Below are 19123 nucleotides of genomic sequence, written 5' to 3'. Positions count from 1 at the left end.
CTGTTGCCCAGGCTGGAGTGCAGTGGCGCGATCTCGGCTCACCGCCAGCTCTGCCTCCTGGGTTCATGCCATTCTCCTGCCTCAGCCTCCCTAGTAGCTGGGACTACAGGCGCCCGCCACCAAGCCCAGCTAATTTTTTTTTTGTATTTTTAGTAGAGACGGGGTTTCACTGTGTTAGCCAGGATGGTCTTGATCTCCTGAACTCATGATCCGCCCACCTTGGCCTCCCGAAGTGCTGGGATTACAGGCGTGAGCCACCATGCCCGGCCAAGAGTTTTATTATTATTATTATTATTATTATTATTATTATTATTATTATTTTGAGATGGAGTCTCGCTCTGTTGCCCAGGCTGGAGTGCAGTGGCACGATCTCGGCTCACTGCAACCTCTTCCTCCCGGGTTCAAGCAATTCTCCTGCCTCAGCCTCCTGAGTAGCTGGGATTACAGGCACCCGCCACCACGCCCAGCTAATTTTTGTATTTTTTTTTTTTTTTTAGTAGAGACGGGTTTCACCATGTTGGTCAGGCTGGTCTCGAACCCCTGACCTCATGATCCACCTGCCTCGGCCTCCCAAAGTGCTGAGATTACAGGCGTGAGCCACCGCGCCCAGCCAAGAGTGCTCTAAGAGTTTTCCAGCCACCTCAGATGGTCTCTTGGAGCTCTGGGGAGAAAGTTGTCAAGGCTGAAAAGGCACCTTAAATTTCCCAGTTACAAGTGTAGCAATTAAAAATCTTACTTCACGAACTCAGACATGCAAAAAAAATCCATTTCCTAATTTTCTTGAAAACAAATTAAATCTGACCCAACCCTCTACATGGCTAGGCTGTGGGAATTTCAATCTCAGTCAGATTTCTTCACAAGGTGCCACAGGAGTAGGGGGAAGATGTGGTGTCCAGGGCGTAGGGGAGGGGCCTTCAGCCTCCAGAGCTTCCTGGTTGCTAAATATGGCCCCCCACATTGTCCAAGCATACAGTCGCCCCTCAAAGCCCAACCATGCCTCCTTTCTGCTGTGCCTGGGGTGAGGGGCCAGTGAATAAAGCTGGAGAGCAATTTGGCAGGCACTGCAAGAATCATCAATGCTCATACCTCTTGAACTAGTGGGCCCACCATATGCAGAACATGGAGAAAGTGATAAACATGAAGGTGGGCTTCTCACTGTTATGTATGATGGTGAAAAGCTGGAAACAACAAAATGTCCAACAATAGAAGAACCATCAAGTAAATGATGGCGTTTCCATTCATTAACTGTTCACAATTAACTGTTATGCAAGTGTTCAAGCTGATGGCCCAAAAGACCATTTACTACATGGAAAGTGCTTACATAGTGTGGGTTTTTTGTTGTTGGTTTTTCTTTTGAGACAGGGTCTCGCTCTGTTGCTTGGGCTGGAGGAGAGTGGTGTGATCATAGCTCAATGCAGCCTTGAATTCCTGGGCTCAGATGATCCTCCTGCCTCAGCCTCCCAAGGAGCTAGGACCACAGGCACATGACAAAGTTGATGGGGAAAAGCAGTACCGTGGTATGGAAGAAAATGCACAGAAATAAGGGTGGTTTTGTTACGGTATGGGATACAGCTGGGCTTTTTAACTTTTTCCTAATTTCCAAGTTTTCTTCTATGTTTATGTTATTATATATATTATATATAGTTATATCAATTATTATATAACTATCTTATATATATAAGATGTGACAATATGTATTATCACATATATAGTTATATCTATCTATCTATTTATAACAATATGTTGGTAAAAGAAATTTATTTCCAGCCAGGCACGGTGGCTCATGCCTGTAACCCTAGCACTTTGGGAGGCCGAGGTGGGCAAATCACAAGGTCAGGGGTTCGAGACCAGCCTGGCCAATATGGCAAAACGCTGTCTCTACTAAAAATACAAAAATTAGCTGGGTGTGGTGGTGCGTGCCTGTAATCTCAGCTACTTGGGAGGCTGAGGCAGGAGAATCCCTTGAACCTGGGAGGCGGAGGTTGCAGTGAGCCGAGATTGCACCATTGCACTCCAGCCTGGGCGACAGAGTGAGACTCCATTTAAGAAAAAAAAAAAGAAAGAAAGAAAAAGAAAAAAGAAATTTATTTCCAAAATCAGCTTAATATTTTCTCTTTTTCCTTTTTAGGATGCAGTGGCTATGGCTGACAGGTAATACATTTGTTCTAGTATGTATTTCTTTTTTTACTTTTTTCAACTTTAGTTATCCAAATAGACTCAGTTCCATTTGGTTATATGGTTCCAGTTTCAGCTTTTATGTCAATCCTGATTAAATGAGCACTGGCTTTGGAATGATGGTATGCGGTCACTAGGAGCATCTAGTATTGAATCTCAGGATCTCAGGGCTAGTAGGGAGCATGTACGGTGAGGCTCAGTCAGCAAGCCTGTGGGCCGCTCTCCTCCACAAGCCCCTCATTTCACCAGAAAGAACTGAGATCTGTGGAGTACCCCCAACATCCCCCCGCTATGCCTGCACCCAGACTGTCCAGTTGCAGAAAGTGTGCACATTTTAGAATCAGACAGATAGCAGTTCAAATCCTGCTACCCTCATGACCTTGAGCAAATCTAATCAGTCTAGAAGCCACCTTATCTACAAATGAGGATAGCTTTGTGAGAATCAAATAAAATAAATGTCCATAAAGCAACATGAACATAGAAGTTTCATAATGTAACCCCTGCAGGGATTTTGGCAAAGATGGAACTGGTTTCAAATTCTTTTTTTTTTTTTTTTTTGAGACAGTTTCGTTCTTGTTGCCCAGGCTGGAGTGCAATGGCAAGGTCTCAGCTCACTGCAACCTCTGCCTCCCAGGTTCAAGTGATTCTCCTGCCTCAGCCTCCCAAATACTGGGATTACAGGTGTCCCCCACCATCCTGGCTAATTTTTTTGTATTTTTAGTAGAGACGGAGTTTCACCATGTTGGCCAGGCTGGTCTCAAACTCCTGACTTCAGGTGCTCTGCCTGCCTTGGCCTCCCAAAGTGCTGGAATTACAGGTGTGAGCCATCGTGCCTGGCCCTGGTTTCAAATTCTGCCTCTGCCATTTACAAACCTTGTGACTGCCAGGAAGCAGATACAAGGAGACCCCGAGTCCCATGATCAGCAACTTGAGGGCACTTGACCATGTGGAGAGGAAGCCTGGGGAGTCTGGACCCTCAGTACCTCTTGGGCCTGGAGTGACTTGAGAGTGGGAACTCCCAGGTTAGCACCTAAGAGATCTTCCAGAGGGTGTGGTTCTGGATCTTGTTGGCAGATCGCCCTCTACCCACCCTCTGACATGACCTTACCCTTTCTCCTCTCCCTCAAAGGCACAAACCAATCCCACCCATCCCCATTGATGACCCCTAGGTCAGTCTCCAAAAAAGATGGTAGATGGCAGCCAGCAGCTGTTTTTAACTAAATGAAAGTTCAGCAAAGAGCCCCTCTTCATTTATGACAGTGACTCGGCACTGTATATAAACCCTAAGGAGAATGCCCCTCCATTCTAGTCAGCGTGTCTTTTTATACCAACAGACTCGGGAAATTCCTGAAAACAAAAACAGACGTGGAAATCTCTGCACAGCCTGAGTTTGAAGACCAGACCTTGGATTTCTCTGATGTGGAGCAGCTGATGGGCTCCATTAACACCATTCCAGGTGCTCATCTGTGTGTGTACTTCGCGGCAGGCTCAGACTACCCAGAGCTTTTTTCTTTCTTGTGATGAGAACACTTAGCATGAGATCTATCCTCTTAACAAATTTTAAAGTGTACAATACAATATTGTTAAATACAGGTACTGTGTTGTACAGCATACCTCTAGAACTTACTCATCTTGTATAACTAATCTTTGTATCCATTGAGCAACAATTTCCCATTTCCCCTTCCCCCAAGCCCCTGGCAACCACAATTCCGTTCTCTGCTTCTAAGAGTTTGACTGCTTTATATACTGCATGTAAGTGGAATCATGGAGTATCTGTCCTTCTGTGACTGGCTTATGTCACTTAGCATAATGTCCTCAAGATTCATCCATGTTGTCACAGATGGTAAAACTTCATTCTTTGTTAAGGCTGAATAATATTCCATATGTATACACACACATACTTTTTAAAATCCATCCATCTATTGATGGACCTTGAGGTTGTTTCCATGTCTTGGTTATTGTGAATAATGCTGCAATGAACATGGAACACAGGTATCTTTGAGATCTTGATTTCAGTTCTGGTGAATACATACCCAGAGTGGTATTACTAGATCATGTAATAGTTACTATATATATAATATATATTTATTTTATATATAATATATATATTATTTTATATATAATATATATATTATTTTATATATAATATATATATTATTTTATATATAATATATATATTTTATATATATATTATATATATTTTATATATAATATATATATTTTATATATATATTATATATATTATATATATATAATATATATATTTTATATATATATAATTATATATATATATGGGGGTTTTTTTTGTTTTTTTTTGTTTTTCAGAGACAGGGTATTGCTATGTTGCCCAGGCTGGCCTCAAATTCCTGGGCTCACATGATCTTCCCACCTCAGCCTCCTGAGTAGTTAGAACTACAGGCACACACCACCACAACCAGCTTATTTTTAATTTTTTGTGGAACCACTATACTGTTTTCCACGGTGGCTGCATGATTTTACATTCACACCAACAGTATATAAGGGTTCCAGTTCTCCACATTCTCACCGTTTGTTACCTTTCACCTTTTTTTTTTTTTAATTGAGAAAGAGTCTTGCTCTGTCACCCAAGCTGCAGTACAGTGGCAGGATCTTGCCTCACTGAAACCTCCACCTCCCAGGTTCAAGTGATTCTCCAGTCTCAGCCTCCTGAGTAGTTGAGATTACAGGCACCCGCCACCATGCTCCACTAATTTTTTGTATTTTCAGTAGAGACAGGGTTTCACCATGTTGGCCAGGCTGGTCTCAAACTCCTGACCTCAAGTGATCCGACTGCCTTAGCTTCCCAAAGTGCTGGGATTACAGGCCTGAGCCACCGCGGTCGGCCTCCTTTCACTTTTTGACAATATCATCCTAGCAGGTATGAGGTGATATCTCATTGTGGTTTTGATGCGCATTTTCCTGATAACTAGAGAGATTGAGCACTCTTTCATATACAAGGTGGCTATTTATATGTCTTCTTTGGGGAAATATCTATTTAAGTTCTTTGCCAATTTTTTAATTGGTTTGGACTTTTGCTATTGAGTTGTAGAAGATTCTTATTTTTTTTGTATACTAGTCTCTTATCAGATAGTTTGCAAATATTTTCTTCTATTCTGCAGGTTGTTTCTTCACTCTGTTAATGGTTTATTTTGCTACGCAAAGGCTATTTTAGTATGATGTAGTGCCATTTGCCTATTTTTTGTTTTGTTGCTTGTGCTTTTGGTGTCAAATCTAAGAAATCATTGCCGAAATCATTGCCAAGACCAATGTCAAGAAGCTATTCACCTATGTTTTCTTTAAGAAGTTATACAGTTTCAGGGTTTTACATTTAAGTCTTTAATAATCTATTTTGAGTTTACTTTTGTTCTGGTGTAAGATAGGGATCAAATTTCATTATTCTGCATGTGGATATAGTTTTCTGAATGCCATTTGTTGAAGAGACTATCCTTTCCCCATTGTGTGTTCTTGTCACCCTTAGCAAAGATCATTTGGATGGGTTTATTACTGGGCTCTCAATTCTGTTTCATTGGTCTATGTGTCTGTCCTTATGCCTGTACCATACTGTCTTAATTACTGTAGCTTTGTAATATATTTTGAAATCAGAATGTGTGATGCCTCTAGCTTTGTCTTTCCCAAGATGGCTTTAGCTACTTGGGTTCTTTTGTGGTTCCATATACATTTGGGGATTTTTTTTTTATTTCTGTAAAAAATGCTGTTGGGATTTTGATAGGGATTGCCTTGAATCTGTAGATCATTTGGCATAATATGGACATTTTAACAATATTAATTCTTCCAATCTATGAATGTAGGATACCTTTCCATTATTTTGTGTTGCTTCAATTTCTTTCATCAGTGTTTTAGAGTTTTCAGTATACAAGTCTTTCACCTCCTCAGTTAAGTTTATTTCTAAGTATTTTATTCTTTTTGATGCATTTTAACACTATCGATCAAATGGACCTAACGGACATGTACAGAACATTCCATCCAACAACAGCAGAATACACATTCTTCCCAAGCGCACATGTAACATTCTCCAGGCTAGATCACATGTTACGCCGCAAAACAAGCCTTAACAAATTTAAAAAGAATGAAATCTATCAAGTATCTTTTATTGTTATTATCATTACTATTTTGAAATAGGGTTTCACTCTGTTGCCCAGCCTGGAGTATAGTGGTGTCATCATGGCTCACTGCAAACTCCAACTCCTGGGCTCAAGAAATCCTCCTGCCTCAGCCTCCCAAGTAGCTAGGACTACAGGCCCATGCCACCATACCCAGCCAATTTGTTCAATGTTTTTGTAGAGATGAGGTCTCACTATGTTGCCCAGGCTGTTCTTGAACTTCTGGTGTCAAGTAATCCTCCTACATCAGCCTCCCAAAGTGCTGAGATTACAGGCCTGAGTCACTCTGCCTGGCCTCAAGTATCTTTTATGACCACAGTGGTATGAAACTAGAAATCAATAACAAGAAAAAATTGGAAAATTCACAGATATGTGGAAATTACACAACACACTGCTGAGCAATCAAGGGGCCAAAGAAGAAATCAAAAGGGAATTTTAAAAACCTTGAGATAAATGAAAATGAAACACAACATACCAAAACTTGTGGGATGCAGCAAAAGGGATGTACTACAAGGGAAATTTATAGCAATAAGCGCCTACATTAAAAAGAAAGAGCTCATATAAACAACCTAACTTTACACCTCCAGAAACTAGAAAAAGAACAAGCTAAGCCCAAATTTTGCAGAAGAAAGGAAATAATAAAGATTAGAGCAAACATTATAAAAAATGTCATATATGACATCCCACAGCTAACATCATACTCAGTGGTGAAAAGTTGAAAGCTTTTCCTCTAAGATCAGAAACAAGACAAAGATGCCCACTCTCAACACTCCAATTCAACATAGTGCTACAAGACCTTGCCAGAGCAATTAGGCAAGAGAAAGATAGAAAGGCATCCAAACTGAAAAGGAAAAAGGGAAATTGCCTCTGTTTGCAAATTATATGAATTTTTTTTTTTTTTTTGAGACAGAGTCTCACACTGTCACCCAGGTTGGAGTGCAATGGTGCGATCTCAGCTCACTGCAACCTCAGCCTCCTGGGTTCCAGCGATTCTCCTGCCTCAGCCTCCTGAGTAGCTGAGATTACAGGCACCCGCTACCATGCCTGGCTAATTTTTTATATTTTTATTAGACACGGGGTTTCACCATGTTGTCCAGGCTGGTCTCAAACTCCTGACCTCGTGACCCACCTGCCTTGACCTCCCAAAGTGCTGGGATTACAACCGTGAGCCACCATGGCCAGCCGGATTATATGATTTTATTGTAGAAAACCCTGCAGACCCCCTGAGCTTTGAGTAGGAAACGTCAATGTCTGAAAAAAATAAAGATTTAGAAACAAGGCCAGGCGCGGTGGCTCACGCCTGTAATCCCAGCACTTTGGACGGCTGAGGTGGGTGGATCATGAGGTCAGGAGATTGAGACCATCCTGGCTGACATGGTGAAACCCCGTCTCTACTAAAAATACAAAAATTAGCTGGCTGTGGTGGCACGTGCCTGTAATCCCAGCTACTCAGGAGGGTGAGGCAGGAGAATGGCTTGAACCCGGGAGGTGGAGATTGCGGTGAGCCGAGATCGCACCACTGCACTCCAAACTGGTGACAGAGCGAGACTCCGTCTCAAAAAAAGAAAAAAAAAAAAAAAGGATTTAGAAACAAGTATTTTTTTCCCTCTAACTTCCTATTTTTGTCTTTAGCTCATAAGTGAGTACAGAGGCTGACCTCTCTGAGGTTCCTCCTGGGTATCTGTTTTTAGCATAGTGGTTAAGAGATGGGCTTTGGAATTCTATGCAGCTCGTGAGAATCCCAACTCTGCCACTTCCTAGCAGTGTGACTCTGGACAATTCACCTAACCTCTCTGAGTCTTGGTTTCTTCATCTGTAAAAATGGACATCATAATACCTCATAGGAATATGGTAAGAATTAAATGAGAAAACTTACGTACAACATATTACATGGTGCCAAGTAGCTCTTTAAAGTATTATTGTTGGCCAGACGTGTTGGCTCATGCCTGTGATCCCAGCACTTTGGGAGGCTCAGGTGGGCAGATTGCTAGAGCCCAGGAGTTTGAGACCAGCCTAGGCAAAATAGCAAGACCCTATCTCTACAAAAAAAATCTTAAAAATTAGCTTGGTGTGGCACCGTACACCTATAGCCCCAGTTACTTGGGAGACTGAAGTGGGAGGATTGCTTGGGCCCAAGAGTGAGGCTGCAGTGAGCTATGATTGCCCCACTGTACTCCAGCCTGGGTGACAGAGTAAGAGCCTGTCTCAAAAAATTGAAATAAAATAAAATATTATTGTGCTTACTTATTTATAAGGATAGTCTGTAATTCCTCATTTTTCAACTGCTTGCTTTCCCCTTCTCACCAACACTGAACAACATGATTGTGGACAATGTTGTATATAGCATTTTAGGTTTTTTCCTTGCACAGTATTTTTGTTATAAAAATTGAGTCATTCTGTTTTGAAATCTGCTGTTTTTTTAGCAAAACAATTTTGATAGATATTTTCTCACCCTGATAAATTCTTTTACAATATCACTTTAGTGCCTACATATTTTCATTTATTTAATCCTCAATTGTTGGATACTGGGGTGTTTCTAATTTTTTTTTACCATTGTAAACCATACTGTAATGCAAATCTTTAATCATAGATCTTGGGGACCATTCTTAGAATCACTGGGTCAAGGAGAGATTTCACAGAGCTATGATGTCCACTGGATGGTTCTTTTCCCCATCTAGGAATGGTGCTGCCCAAATAATCATTAGTCATTGGGAAGGAAAAGCACTATTGCCCAAATCCGTGCTTGAGAAGCAGTGACATTTTTCTTCACTTTTCTGTGTCCAGATCTCACATAAATCATCACCTTCCTGCCTGCATCTAGTGCTTCCTGAAGGGTTTAAAGCTCCCAGAACCATCCATTTTCTTACACTGCATCTCCAGGTGAAGCTGTCTTTGACAGTGTCTAGCAGGGCATCTGTTGTGCACCCTGGACTTTGTCATTGGGGATATAAGTTATTGTCTTCCTCCTCACCTCTGTCACATTATGATCTTTCAGCCCCTGACCAGAAAGCAAAGGATGAACCAAAACTAAGTCAACTCCTTTAAGTTCAGCTGTGCTCTTACATGGGTTGATCAATTTCAACCTTTGAAACTAAGGATATTAAAAGTCTGGGATGGAGATGCTGCCATGGGAGAAGGATTATGGAGGAAAGGACCGGGCACAAGTGGCTCACACCTGTAATCCCAGCACTTTGGGAGGCAGAGTCAGGCAGATCACTTGAGGTCAGGAGTTCAAGACCAGCGTGGCCAAAATGGCGAAACCCTGTCTCTACTAAAAATACAAAAACTAGCTGGGTGTGGTGGTGTGAGCCTGTAGTCCCAGCTACTCAGGAGGCTGAGGCACAAGAATCACTTGAATCGGGATGTGGAGGCTGCAGTGAGCCGAGATTACGTCACTGCACTCCAGCCTGGGTGACAGAGCAAGACTTTGTCTCAAAGACAGAGAAAAAAAAGAACTATGGAGGAAACACACCACTTGTTCTTATCCTTGGTTGTGTGTGTGAGATTGTATAGGGGTGGGGGAGATAGAAGTATTCACCTACAGAGAAGAAAAGAATTAACTTAGTAGATGGACTCTAAAGAAGTTGGTTCTGAAAATCACAATTGGGCCACCCCAATCTTCTCTCATTAATGTGGGAGATGTTCCCTGGATGCCCCCTTTCCCCATACCATCAATGAAAGCAGAGCCTCCTTGTTGAAGGCTTCTTTCTCTCTGCTGAGGCAGCAGTGCTGTGATCCCAGTTGTCCTGCCTCTTTAGGTGCCACAGAAGTGCCAGAGGACCCCCAACCTGGAGCAGGACTCGCAAATCTATGCCTTGGCCTGAGTCCCTGTCACCGACCCCTGCTCCTTAAGCTCATCTGCACTTGTCAAAGCAAGAATAGATATACTGGTTGTATTTTGCAGACTCATGGTTGAGAGGCTGTATGTCCCCATCCTTGTCTACTCTGGACTTTCTCTTCCATTCCCAAAGGCTGTGGATTCATTGGGGGGGATCAATGGTCATGGGAAAGGGGCCACTGTCACCCCACACCTCTATTAGAGGTTCCTCTTCTTTTTTCTTTTCTTTTCCTAGCTCCTTCTGCTCCAGTCATAAATCCACAGGTCCCTAACTCAGCCACAGGTTCCTCAATCCGAGTGTGCTGGAGCTTATACTCCGACGACACTGTGGAGAGTTATCAGCTGTCCTACCGGCCAGTGCAGGACAGCTCACCTGGAAAGGACCAAGCAGGTGAGGCTCTGCCAGGAACATGCTCGTGCTCATGGGAACGGTTCAGGCCCCTCAGGGGCCTGGGCCCTGTCTTCCTGGCAGTTGGGATGGTAGAGACAGGATGGGTCTACACATGCAGAGGATTGGATGCAGGCAGGTGAACAGGGCAGAAAGGGCTAGCAAGGCACGCTGGGGCCTGACTGGGAAGGACAGCAAGGCCAGGCGAAGGGGTCTGGAGCATATCTACAGCCATTGGGTCAGAGTTGTCCCTGGGACCAGTCTCTGGCTGCCCTGTGTGCAGGAGGGGCCAGGGGTGCCCCTTGTCAAGGAAGCCCTGCTGGGCTGGCTGGGTTCTAGCTTGTCCTGGCATCTGAGGGTCAGGCTGGTGCTCCTCTCATAGCAGCCTTGTGCTGCAGGAGAAACTGGAGGATTCATCTGCAGACCCCATGAGGGGTGAGGGGGCCTCTGCAGCCTGGAAGGGCTGCTGGTGATCAGCTCCACATTCCCAGGAGAAGACAACTCCTGAGATGGCCCCCGGCCTCCACTCTGGGCAGCTCTTGGCCAACATCCTTTTCCCCGGAAATGGGACTGGCTGGTGTGGGGTTACAGCTGGGGTAGGGCCCCCCATACTACAATAATCAATAAGCCATTCTTTCTTAAGGAGGGAGGGTCAGAAAACAGAAGAGCCCCAGCTGAACATCTGAAGATTTCAAGGGATCAGGGCCAGCCTGACAGCACCTGTCCTGGGCATGTGGGGTTGGAGTGGGATTGCTGGAAAGAGACTTAGAGATCTCCATTTTATGGATGAGGAAACTGAGACTCAGAGAGAAAGAAGCTGTCTGTGAGTACACAGTGAGTTATGGCAGAACGAGGACGTGAATCAGGTGTGTAGGCGTCCTGCCTCAAGTTCTGCTCATTGTACCAGACCATGCAGGTGGAGGGCTGAGTTCCAGAAGCTGAGGATGGTGTTTCTGCCCAGGAAAGAAGGGGAATTCTTGAGAAAAGTAAGAGTAAATTTAAGTGATGATGAGGGAGGGTGAGAGTGGTCAGAATGACTAAAGAGGACATGGAGAGGGGCGAGGAGCTTTGAAAAGGGGGGTTGGGGACTAGGAAGTCAGACTTGATTAACCCCAGCTTTTGCCACAAATCAAGTGTGTCAGCACCCCCTGCAGATACACAGAAGTCATTGTACTGGGGCTGTGTCATGGCAATCTATAAAGATCTTTCAAACTGACCATTTTTACTATAAAGGAAATGATATCCAAACGTAAATTAAGGAGTTATCACTGCCTTTCAAGATTCTGGGAAGTCTGGAGTTGTGTCAGTTTTTGCTGCATAACCAAACCCCCTCCCCACCCCCTACAACTTAGTGGCTTAAAATAACAAACATTTATTATTTATTTATTATTTTTTGAGATGGAGTCTTGCTCTGTCACTCAGGCTGGAGTGTAGTGGCACTATCTCAGCTCACTGCAACCTCCACTTCCTGGGTTCAAGTGATTCTCCTGCCTCGGCCTCCCAAGTAGCTGGGACTACAGGCAAATGCCACCACGCCCAGCTAATTTTTTGTATTTTTAGTAGAGATGAGGTTTCACTGTGTTAGCCAGGATGGTCTTGATCTCCTGACCTCGTGATCCACCTGCCTCAGCCTCCCAAAGTGCTGGGACTATAGATAGGCATGAGCTACCACGCCTGGCCCTATTATTTCTTGTAATTCTGTGGGCTGGCCAAACAGTTCTATTCTGAACCACCTTGGGTAGGGTTGGTTGGTCTAGGATGGCCTCATTTACTGTCGTCGCAGATAGGCTAGCCGGGAGGACTTGGGCAGCTGGGGTCTCTCTCCCTGCGGTCTCACATCCTCCAGGAGGTTGGCTTGGGCTTGCTCACATGGTAGTGGAAGCATCCCCAGCAGCAAGAGGGCTAGCCCCTGTGCACGAGCACTTCCATGCCTCTGCTTGCATCGTTTGCTATTGCCCCATTGACCAAAGCCAGTCACATAGCTAAGCCCAGTTTCAAGGAATAGAGAGAAGGAAGGAAGCTCTGAATGGAAGGAGCAGCAAAGTCATGCTGCAGAAGGAGTGCATACAGGGATGGGAGGAATTTATAGCCAGTTTTGTAATCTACTACTGTGGGATTCGGCATAATGAATTGGAGCCACTTAGCCAGTTTTTAGGGTTGAATTCGTATCTTTTTTTTCCCCCAGAGTTTACAGTGACCGTCAAAGAAACATATTGCTCAGTGACAAACCTTGTGCCAAATACCCAGTATGAATTTTGGGTCACAGCTCACAACAGGGCTGGCCCCAGCCCCTCTAGCGAGCGTGCAGTGTACATGACAGGTAATGGGCTACTCATTTCCTATAGCAGGGCTTTCATTCAAGGGGACACAGGAGTCATGGGTTTCTAGACATGGCAGGGCTCTTGATTTCATTCAGAAGGGTAGGAAGAGCTGTGTACATTTTTTTCTTTTATTTAACACACAAAATCTACATGCCTAGTTTGACAGTGACATTTTCTTTTTTTTTTTTTTTTGAGATGAGTCCTGCCCAGGCTGGAGTGTAGTGGCACAATCTCTGCTCACTGCAACCTCTGCCGCCTAGGTTCAAGTGATTCTCCTGCCTCACCCTCCCAAGTAGCTGGGATTACAGGTGTCTGCCACCACATCTGATTTTTTTTTTTTTTTTTGCATTTTTAAAAGAGATGGCGTTTCGCCATGTTGGCCAGGTTGGTCTCGAACTCCTGACCTCAAGTGATCCACCCGCCTCGGCCTCCCAAAGTGCTGGGATCACAGGCGTGAGCCACTGCACTCAGCCAACAGTGACAGTGACATTTTCTGATGGTTGGTCTCAAAATATAAAAAACTGCTACTCTCAGTCACACTGACATTTAAACCTTGCAACCATCTTCTACTCCAGGAACATCTGGAAGGGATTCCCTGGTTTGCTTTTTATTGCACTGAATCTCTTTTGTGGGAGGAAGAAGGTGGCTGTGATGTTTGTCCATGGCTCTGAACAAAATGGCTAGAAATGAACACAACAGTTGTTCATCTCTCCCTTTCTCCCACATTTAGCACCTTCTCCCCCCATTATTAAAACCGAAGAGATAAGGAGCTGTGAAGAGGCTGTGCTGATTTGCTGGGAGTCTGGGAACCTGAATCCTGTGGACTCGTACACTGTGGAGCTGACCCAGGCTGAAAGTCCAGAAGCCTCAGGTGTAACTGAGTGAGTCATGAGGGCATTTGCTGGGCACGAGAGCCCTGACACCTGATACAGTGACATGACTTAGGAAGTATACGGAGTCTGAAGAGAAGGGTGGCATTTTTGATACACAGGAATCTCAATTTTTGGTTGCTTAGTGTTCATGAGAAGTAGCTGGAATGCTATTACTGAAGGTGAATGACAAGTGAACGAATAAGTTGGTTGAACCTCAGGTTTTGTTGTTGTTGTGGTTGTTGTTTTAGCTCAAGTAAGGTTTCCCATTCATTCATTCATTCATTCATTCATTCATTCATTCAACAAGCATTGAGTGCCTGGGTGGTGTCAGGTCCTGTGCAAGGCACTGGAAACTAGATGGACAAATTTCCTGCCCTAATGGGGCTGACAGTCTGGTGGGGAAACAGACAAAAGGCAAGAAAACAAACCAATGTGTAAAATATGCAGTGCTAGGAAGGAAAAAGAAATGTAATAAAACAGAGAATGGTGGTGGAGGTGAGGATCCACTTTGGATAAAGAAGATGTTTAAACTGAGACCTGAACAGATGGGAAAGACTGAGCCCCAAGAACAGCGAATGCAGGGGTGCTTCGGGGGGAGGGGGCTGCATGGACACAGGCCCTGGGGCAGGAGTGAGCTGCTGGAGGAACTAAAAGACCCACCTAGCTAGAATTCAGAGAGGTGAGGGTGAAAGCCATAGGCGAAAACAAAAGAGATTGCAGCTGAATGTACAAAGAATGTTTCATCTATCACAGAAGACTGTCTGGAAGCTCATGTTCACCCCTCATTCTCAGAGAGCTGGAGGGGTTCACAAAATGATAAGGGTTGGACTCAGTGACCACAAGGGCTCGCAGAACCTATGAGTTTACAGCAGCCTACGATGGAGGAAGCATAGGTTTACCTCTGGTTTACAGAAGTTTGTGAAAGGGGTTGAACCACCCAGGCAGGCCAGCACCAGCCACCAGGACCAGGGGCTCCCCTGCTGTGGAACACAGGGGTGCACTGACCTGGAGCTGGAGAAATGAAGAGGTGTTGGTGTCAATTGTTAGGGAAGCAGATTCTTCTATGCTAAATGCCAGGCTTGAAACGTGGCCATATGCCACCCATCCATCTGTTCCAGGTGGAATCTGTGTGTCCATGGCCACATGGAGGCTGACTTTGGTAATCCACTCTGGAGATACTCAGGAGTGGGGCAGTGTGTCCAGTGGTTCTGGCCATCCTAATGGTTCAGGTTTCCTTTGCAATTTATGCTGATACTTTAGGAGCACTTGACACCTGGCACCACCCCACAATGATGAGGTCATCAGAGGGCTGGTCAGTAACCTGAGAGATGACCTGAGAGCTGGTGTGTATTCTTCCAGTACAAATCCAATCATGGCGACCCATTGCTGAAGAAAAGGCAAAACTCCTTCACAGGCTCTGGCCCCTTCCTGCCTCTCCAGCTCCTCCCACACCAGCTCCTCTCCCTCTCAAGATCCCACCACACTGGTCATGTTTCAGTTCCTCCTACTTTTCATGCTCCTTCCTGCCACAGGGCCTTGGCACATGCTTCTCCTATGTAGGAGACTCCTCTGTCCCTTTTTCATCCAGTTACCTCCTCAGCATTCTTCAGAGCTCTGCTCAAAAGCCATCCTCCCCCCACCATTATACACTACAGCACGCTGTCAACTTGTCTTGGTTACCATCTTACATTCCTTCCAGTGATTGCCTGAAGAATGCTGCTCTTCCCATCTAGACTGTAAGCTCTATGAGGGCAGGAACTACATTTGTTTTTTCTGAGGGCCTCCCTATACAGTGCCTGGAACCTAAGGAGTTTAGTTAATATTTATTGAATGCATAAGTAAAAGTGCCCCTCTGGCCCAGAGCTGCAGCCTAAAGATAACCTGGACAACTTGGCCTCATCTGGGTGAGGGTGTTGTATTGGTAAATGGGCATCATCTTAAAGACTTCTCTTGCCCACTGGACTGACATGGGGTTGGCAACCGCAGCAATATAGACAGTGGCAATTATGAGCTTGTATTTCTGTATAGTACAATTTAAATACATTGGATTATTTCCAATAGGCAGCTGTTAGGGGGTTATGAATCAAGGATCTTTTTTTTTTTTTTTTTTTTTTGAGACAGTCTCACTCTGTCGCCCAGGCTGGAGTGCAGTGGCGTGATGATCTCGGTTCACTGCAACCTCCAACTCCCAGGTTCAAGCAATTCTCCTGCCTCAGCCTCCTGAGTAGCTGGAATTACAGGCACCTGCCACCACACTCGGCTAATTTTTGTATTTTTAGTAGAGACGGGGTTTCACCATGTTGGCTAGGCTGATCTCAAACTCCTGACCTCAAGTGACCCACCCTCCTCAGCCTCCCAAAGTGCTGGAATTACAGGCATGAGCCATTGCACCTGGCTGAATTGAGGGCCTTCTATGGGCCCAGTACTGTACTAAGAATAGCGGTACTCAGCCCCTGACCTCAGAAACATTATGATCCTAACAGACGGACAGAGACACACTGGATTCTACTGCATGCACACTCCATGATGCAGTGTTAACCATATGCCAAGCACAGTGCTGGGTGCCTGGGAAACCAGAATGAGGGACTTGAGAGGAGACAGCCACAAACACAAGAAGTAGCAACGAAGTGAGAAAAGCAGACCAGAGACTGTGGGAGGGAATGCAGAGGGGGAGCCAACACTCCTGGCTGTGCTGCTGTTAAATGTGGGTCAGAGGACAGGAGCGCAAGAGTGAGTTAAACCTTCCAGCTTTGAAAGGGATGCCTGGTGCTTGGGCCCGGGTGTCCTAGCCCCATTCTGACTGCAGCTCTGCTTCCTTGTACAGGTCTGTTGTGGGTATCCCGACCTGTGAGTCCGTGGTGCAGCTGCAGCCGGGGCGGAGCTACATTATCTATGTGAGAGCCCTCAACATGGGGGGCCCCAGCGTGAGGAGCGAGCCAGCTACAGTCCACACCATAGGTCTGTGCCCCAGCCCACACAGTCTCTGGGACCCAAAGTGGCCACTCTGTGGCAGACCCAGTGCTGCTATGACTTCACTGGGAAATTGATGAATATGCACAGATGTGGATGCGTGGCAAGTCAGGCCAGAAGGAGTTCAGGGGTGTCCCATACTGCCCTAATTGCAAGTCAAATGGATCATTAAGAAGTCCTTCAATTCCTATTTCCCTTGGCAAATAGGTTAGAAATTCTTATCCATATACAGGCATTACAGCTAGAGGTAAAGAGCACAGCCTCTAGAATCAGAGGGGCTTGGGGTTCAAGTTTAAGTTCTATCATTTGCCAGCTGATTTCTTAACCACCTTGTGCCTCTGTTTCCTCATCTACAAAATGGAAACAGTGACACCTGTTTCTAAGGGTCGTCGTGAGGATTGAAGGGGATACTAGGCACACAGGACTGCCCGATGAGTGTCAATTGCCATCCTTGTTAACTGGACGCCTATTACTAGGCCAGGTCCAGGCTTAGGCGTATCCCACACGAAGCTAAACCGGTGACCACTGCCCACATGGAGAAAGCAAGTGATTGGCTGCGGGTCTTCTGTGTGTTCCTCCTCCCACAGGAAGCTACTTTCGCCTAAACAAGGACACCTGCCATCCCTGGCTGACCATTTCTGAAGACGGACTTACGGTTGTACGAAGTGAAAGGAGAACCCCCGCCAGGGAGCTGTCACCCAGCGACACTCACTTCACCAGGTACTTTGTCAACCACTCACAAGGGCGTTCTGTGAACTTCCCGAAGGTGCACTGTTATTCAGGTCAAATCCGAATATGGCACGGAGGCAGCCTCGAGGGAAAAGGAATCCTACAAATGAGTGAGGAGGGAGGAGCCTAATGGGGAGGAGACCCAGAGGAGTGTGGGCAAGAGGGGTCAGGCAGGTGCAGGCAGAAGAGCCCCCTGGGACGGTGAGGTCAGGGAAGGGCGCGGTCCCCTGGGAGGGCATGATCCCTGGGTCCTAGGCTGCCAGAGCTGGAGCAGCCAGAGGTCATGAGGGTGGGACAGGAATTATTAGTGGAGGGTGTCCAAGTTCTTGGCGTTCTGAACAAAGAATTGGACAAAATGCACAAACAAAGCAAGGAAAGAGGCCAGGCACGGTGGCTCATGCCTGTAATCACAGCACTTTGGGAAACCGAGGCAGGCAGATCACCTGAGGTCAGGAGTTCGAGACCAGCTTGGTCAACATGCTGAAACCGCATCTCTACTAAAAATATAAAAATTAGCCGGGCGTGGTTGCGGGTGCCTGTAATCCCAGCTACTCGGGAGGCTGAGGCAGAAGAATTGCTTGAACCCGCGGGGCGGAGATGGCGCCACTACACTCCAGCCTGGGCAACAGAGTCAGACTCCTTCTCAAAAAAAAAAAAAAAAGCAAGTAAAGAATGAAGCAACAAGAGCAGAGATTTATTGAAAACGAAAGCACACTCCACAGGGTGGGAGTGGGCCAAGCAAGCGGCTTAAGGGCCGGGTTACAGAATTTTCTGGGGTTTAAATATCCTCTAGAGGTTCCCACTGGTTACTTGGTGTACACCCTATGTATATGAAGTGGCTAAAGTGAAGTTACAAAGTCATTTACTGGGTGTACACTCTATGGAAATGAAGAGGATGTTTCCTGCTATGCTGAAATACAAAGCTATTTACTTGGACTTAGAAGGTTGGGGTTTTTCCGTTTAATTTAGTTCTAGGAAGTCCTTAGGTTCCCTGCCCCCAGACCCTGTTCTCCTGCTTCACAGGGGTCATGCTTTGGGCTAGTGGGAGAACAGAAACAAGGACCCAGGTCTCCCACCAGTTAGCCCAGTGCTCTCTCTCCTGCACTGTGGTACCTTACAGCAAAACTCCTGATGGAAAACTGGCCATGGAGTGAGTCTGTTCCAAAGTTCAAGGCAGATAATTGCTTTGTACATGTACATATGAAAGAAGCCGGAAAGATCATGTTTGGAGAAATATAAGGAATTTGGTATGTCTGCAGTATAGGGTCCATGACGGGAAGAGGTGGAAGATGAGGCAGGAAAGTCAGAGAAGGTCCAGTATACACACAAAAAGTTAGGATTTTATCCTCTATGTGGTGAGAATTATTGGAGGATTTAAAGCAGGGGAACAAGATCAGATTACATTTCAGAAAGATTCCAGTGCATGGTAGAACGTGAGCTGGGGAGGGAGAGGGAAAGGCAAAGGCAGATGAGAAACAAAGAGACCAGAGAGGAGACTATGGAGGGCTTGACTACGCAGTAGGGTGGGTGAGAGGAGCCAGGGGAGTCAACTGCTGTTGAGCACATAAAACCAACAAGGCTAGGTGCTCACCTGTTTAAAGGGCAACAGAGAGGGAGATGAGTCAGGGACTATCATATTGCCATAAAGTGCTTACCAAGTGCTAAATGTATTTCATCTCATGCAATCATCC

The 19123-nt window shown here is 45.5% G+C and overlaps 1 protein-coding gene across 2 annotated transcripts in view; it reads left to right on the top strand.

The window, feature by feature from the left end:
- Positions 1-19123, top strand: part of FSD2 (fibronectin type III and SPRY domain containing 2) — a 51074-nt gene that overhangs the window by 24064 nt on the left and 7887 nt on the right. For both annotated transcript variants that reach the window (XM_019010845.4, XM_063698783.1), the window contains 7 exons: positions 2129-2151; positions 3510-3631; positions 10388-10543; positions 12726-12860; positions 13592-13742; positions 16558-16691; positions 17291-17423. In XM_019010845.4, coding sequence (XP_018866390.3) covers positions 2129-2151; positions 3510-3631; positions 10388-10543; positions 12726-12860; positions 13592-13742; positions 16558-16691; positions 17291-17423 — 854 coding nt within the window. The remainder of the gene's footprint in view (positions 1-2128; positions 2152-3509; positions 3632-10387; positions 10544-12725; positions 12861-13591; positions 13743-16557; positions 16692-17290; positions 17424-19123) is intronic.

This window comes from Gorilla gorilla, chromosome 16 (assembly GCF_029281585.2).
Source record: "Gorilla gorilla gorilla isolate KB3781 chromosome 16, NHGRI_mGorGor1-v2.1_pri, whole genome shotgun sequence".
Classification (NCBI taxonomy): Eukaryota; Metazoa; Chordata; class Mammalia; order Primates; family Hominidae; genus Gorilla; species Gorilla gorilla.
The sequence above is the reverse complement of the archived record's forward strand: the minus strand, read 5'-3'. Positions and strand labels throughout refer to the sequence as shown.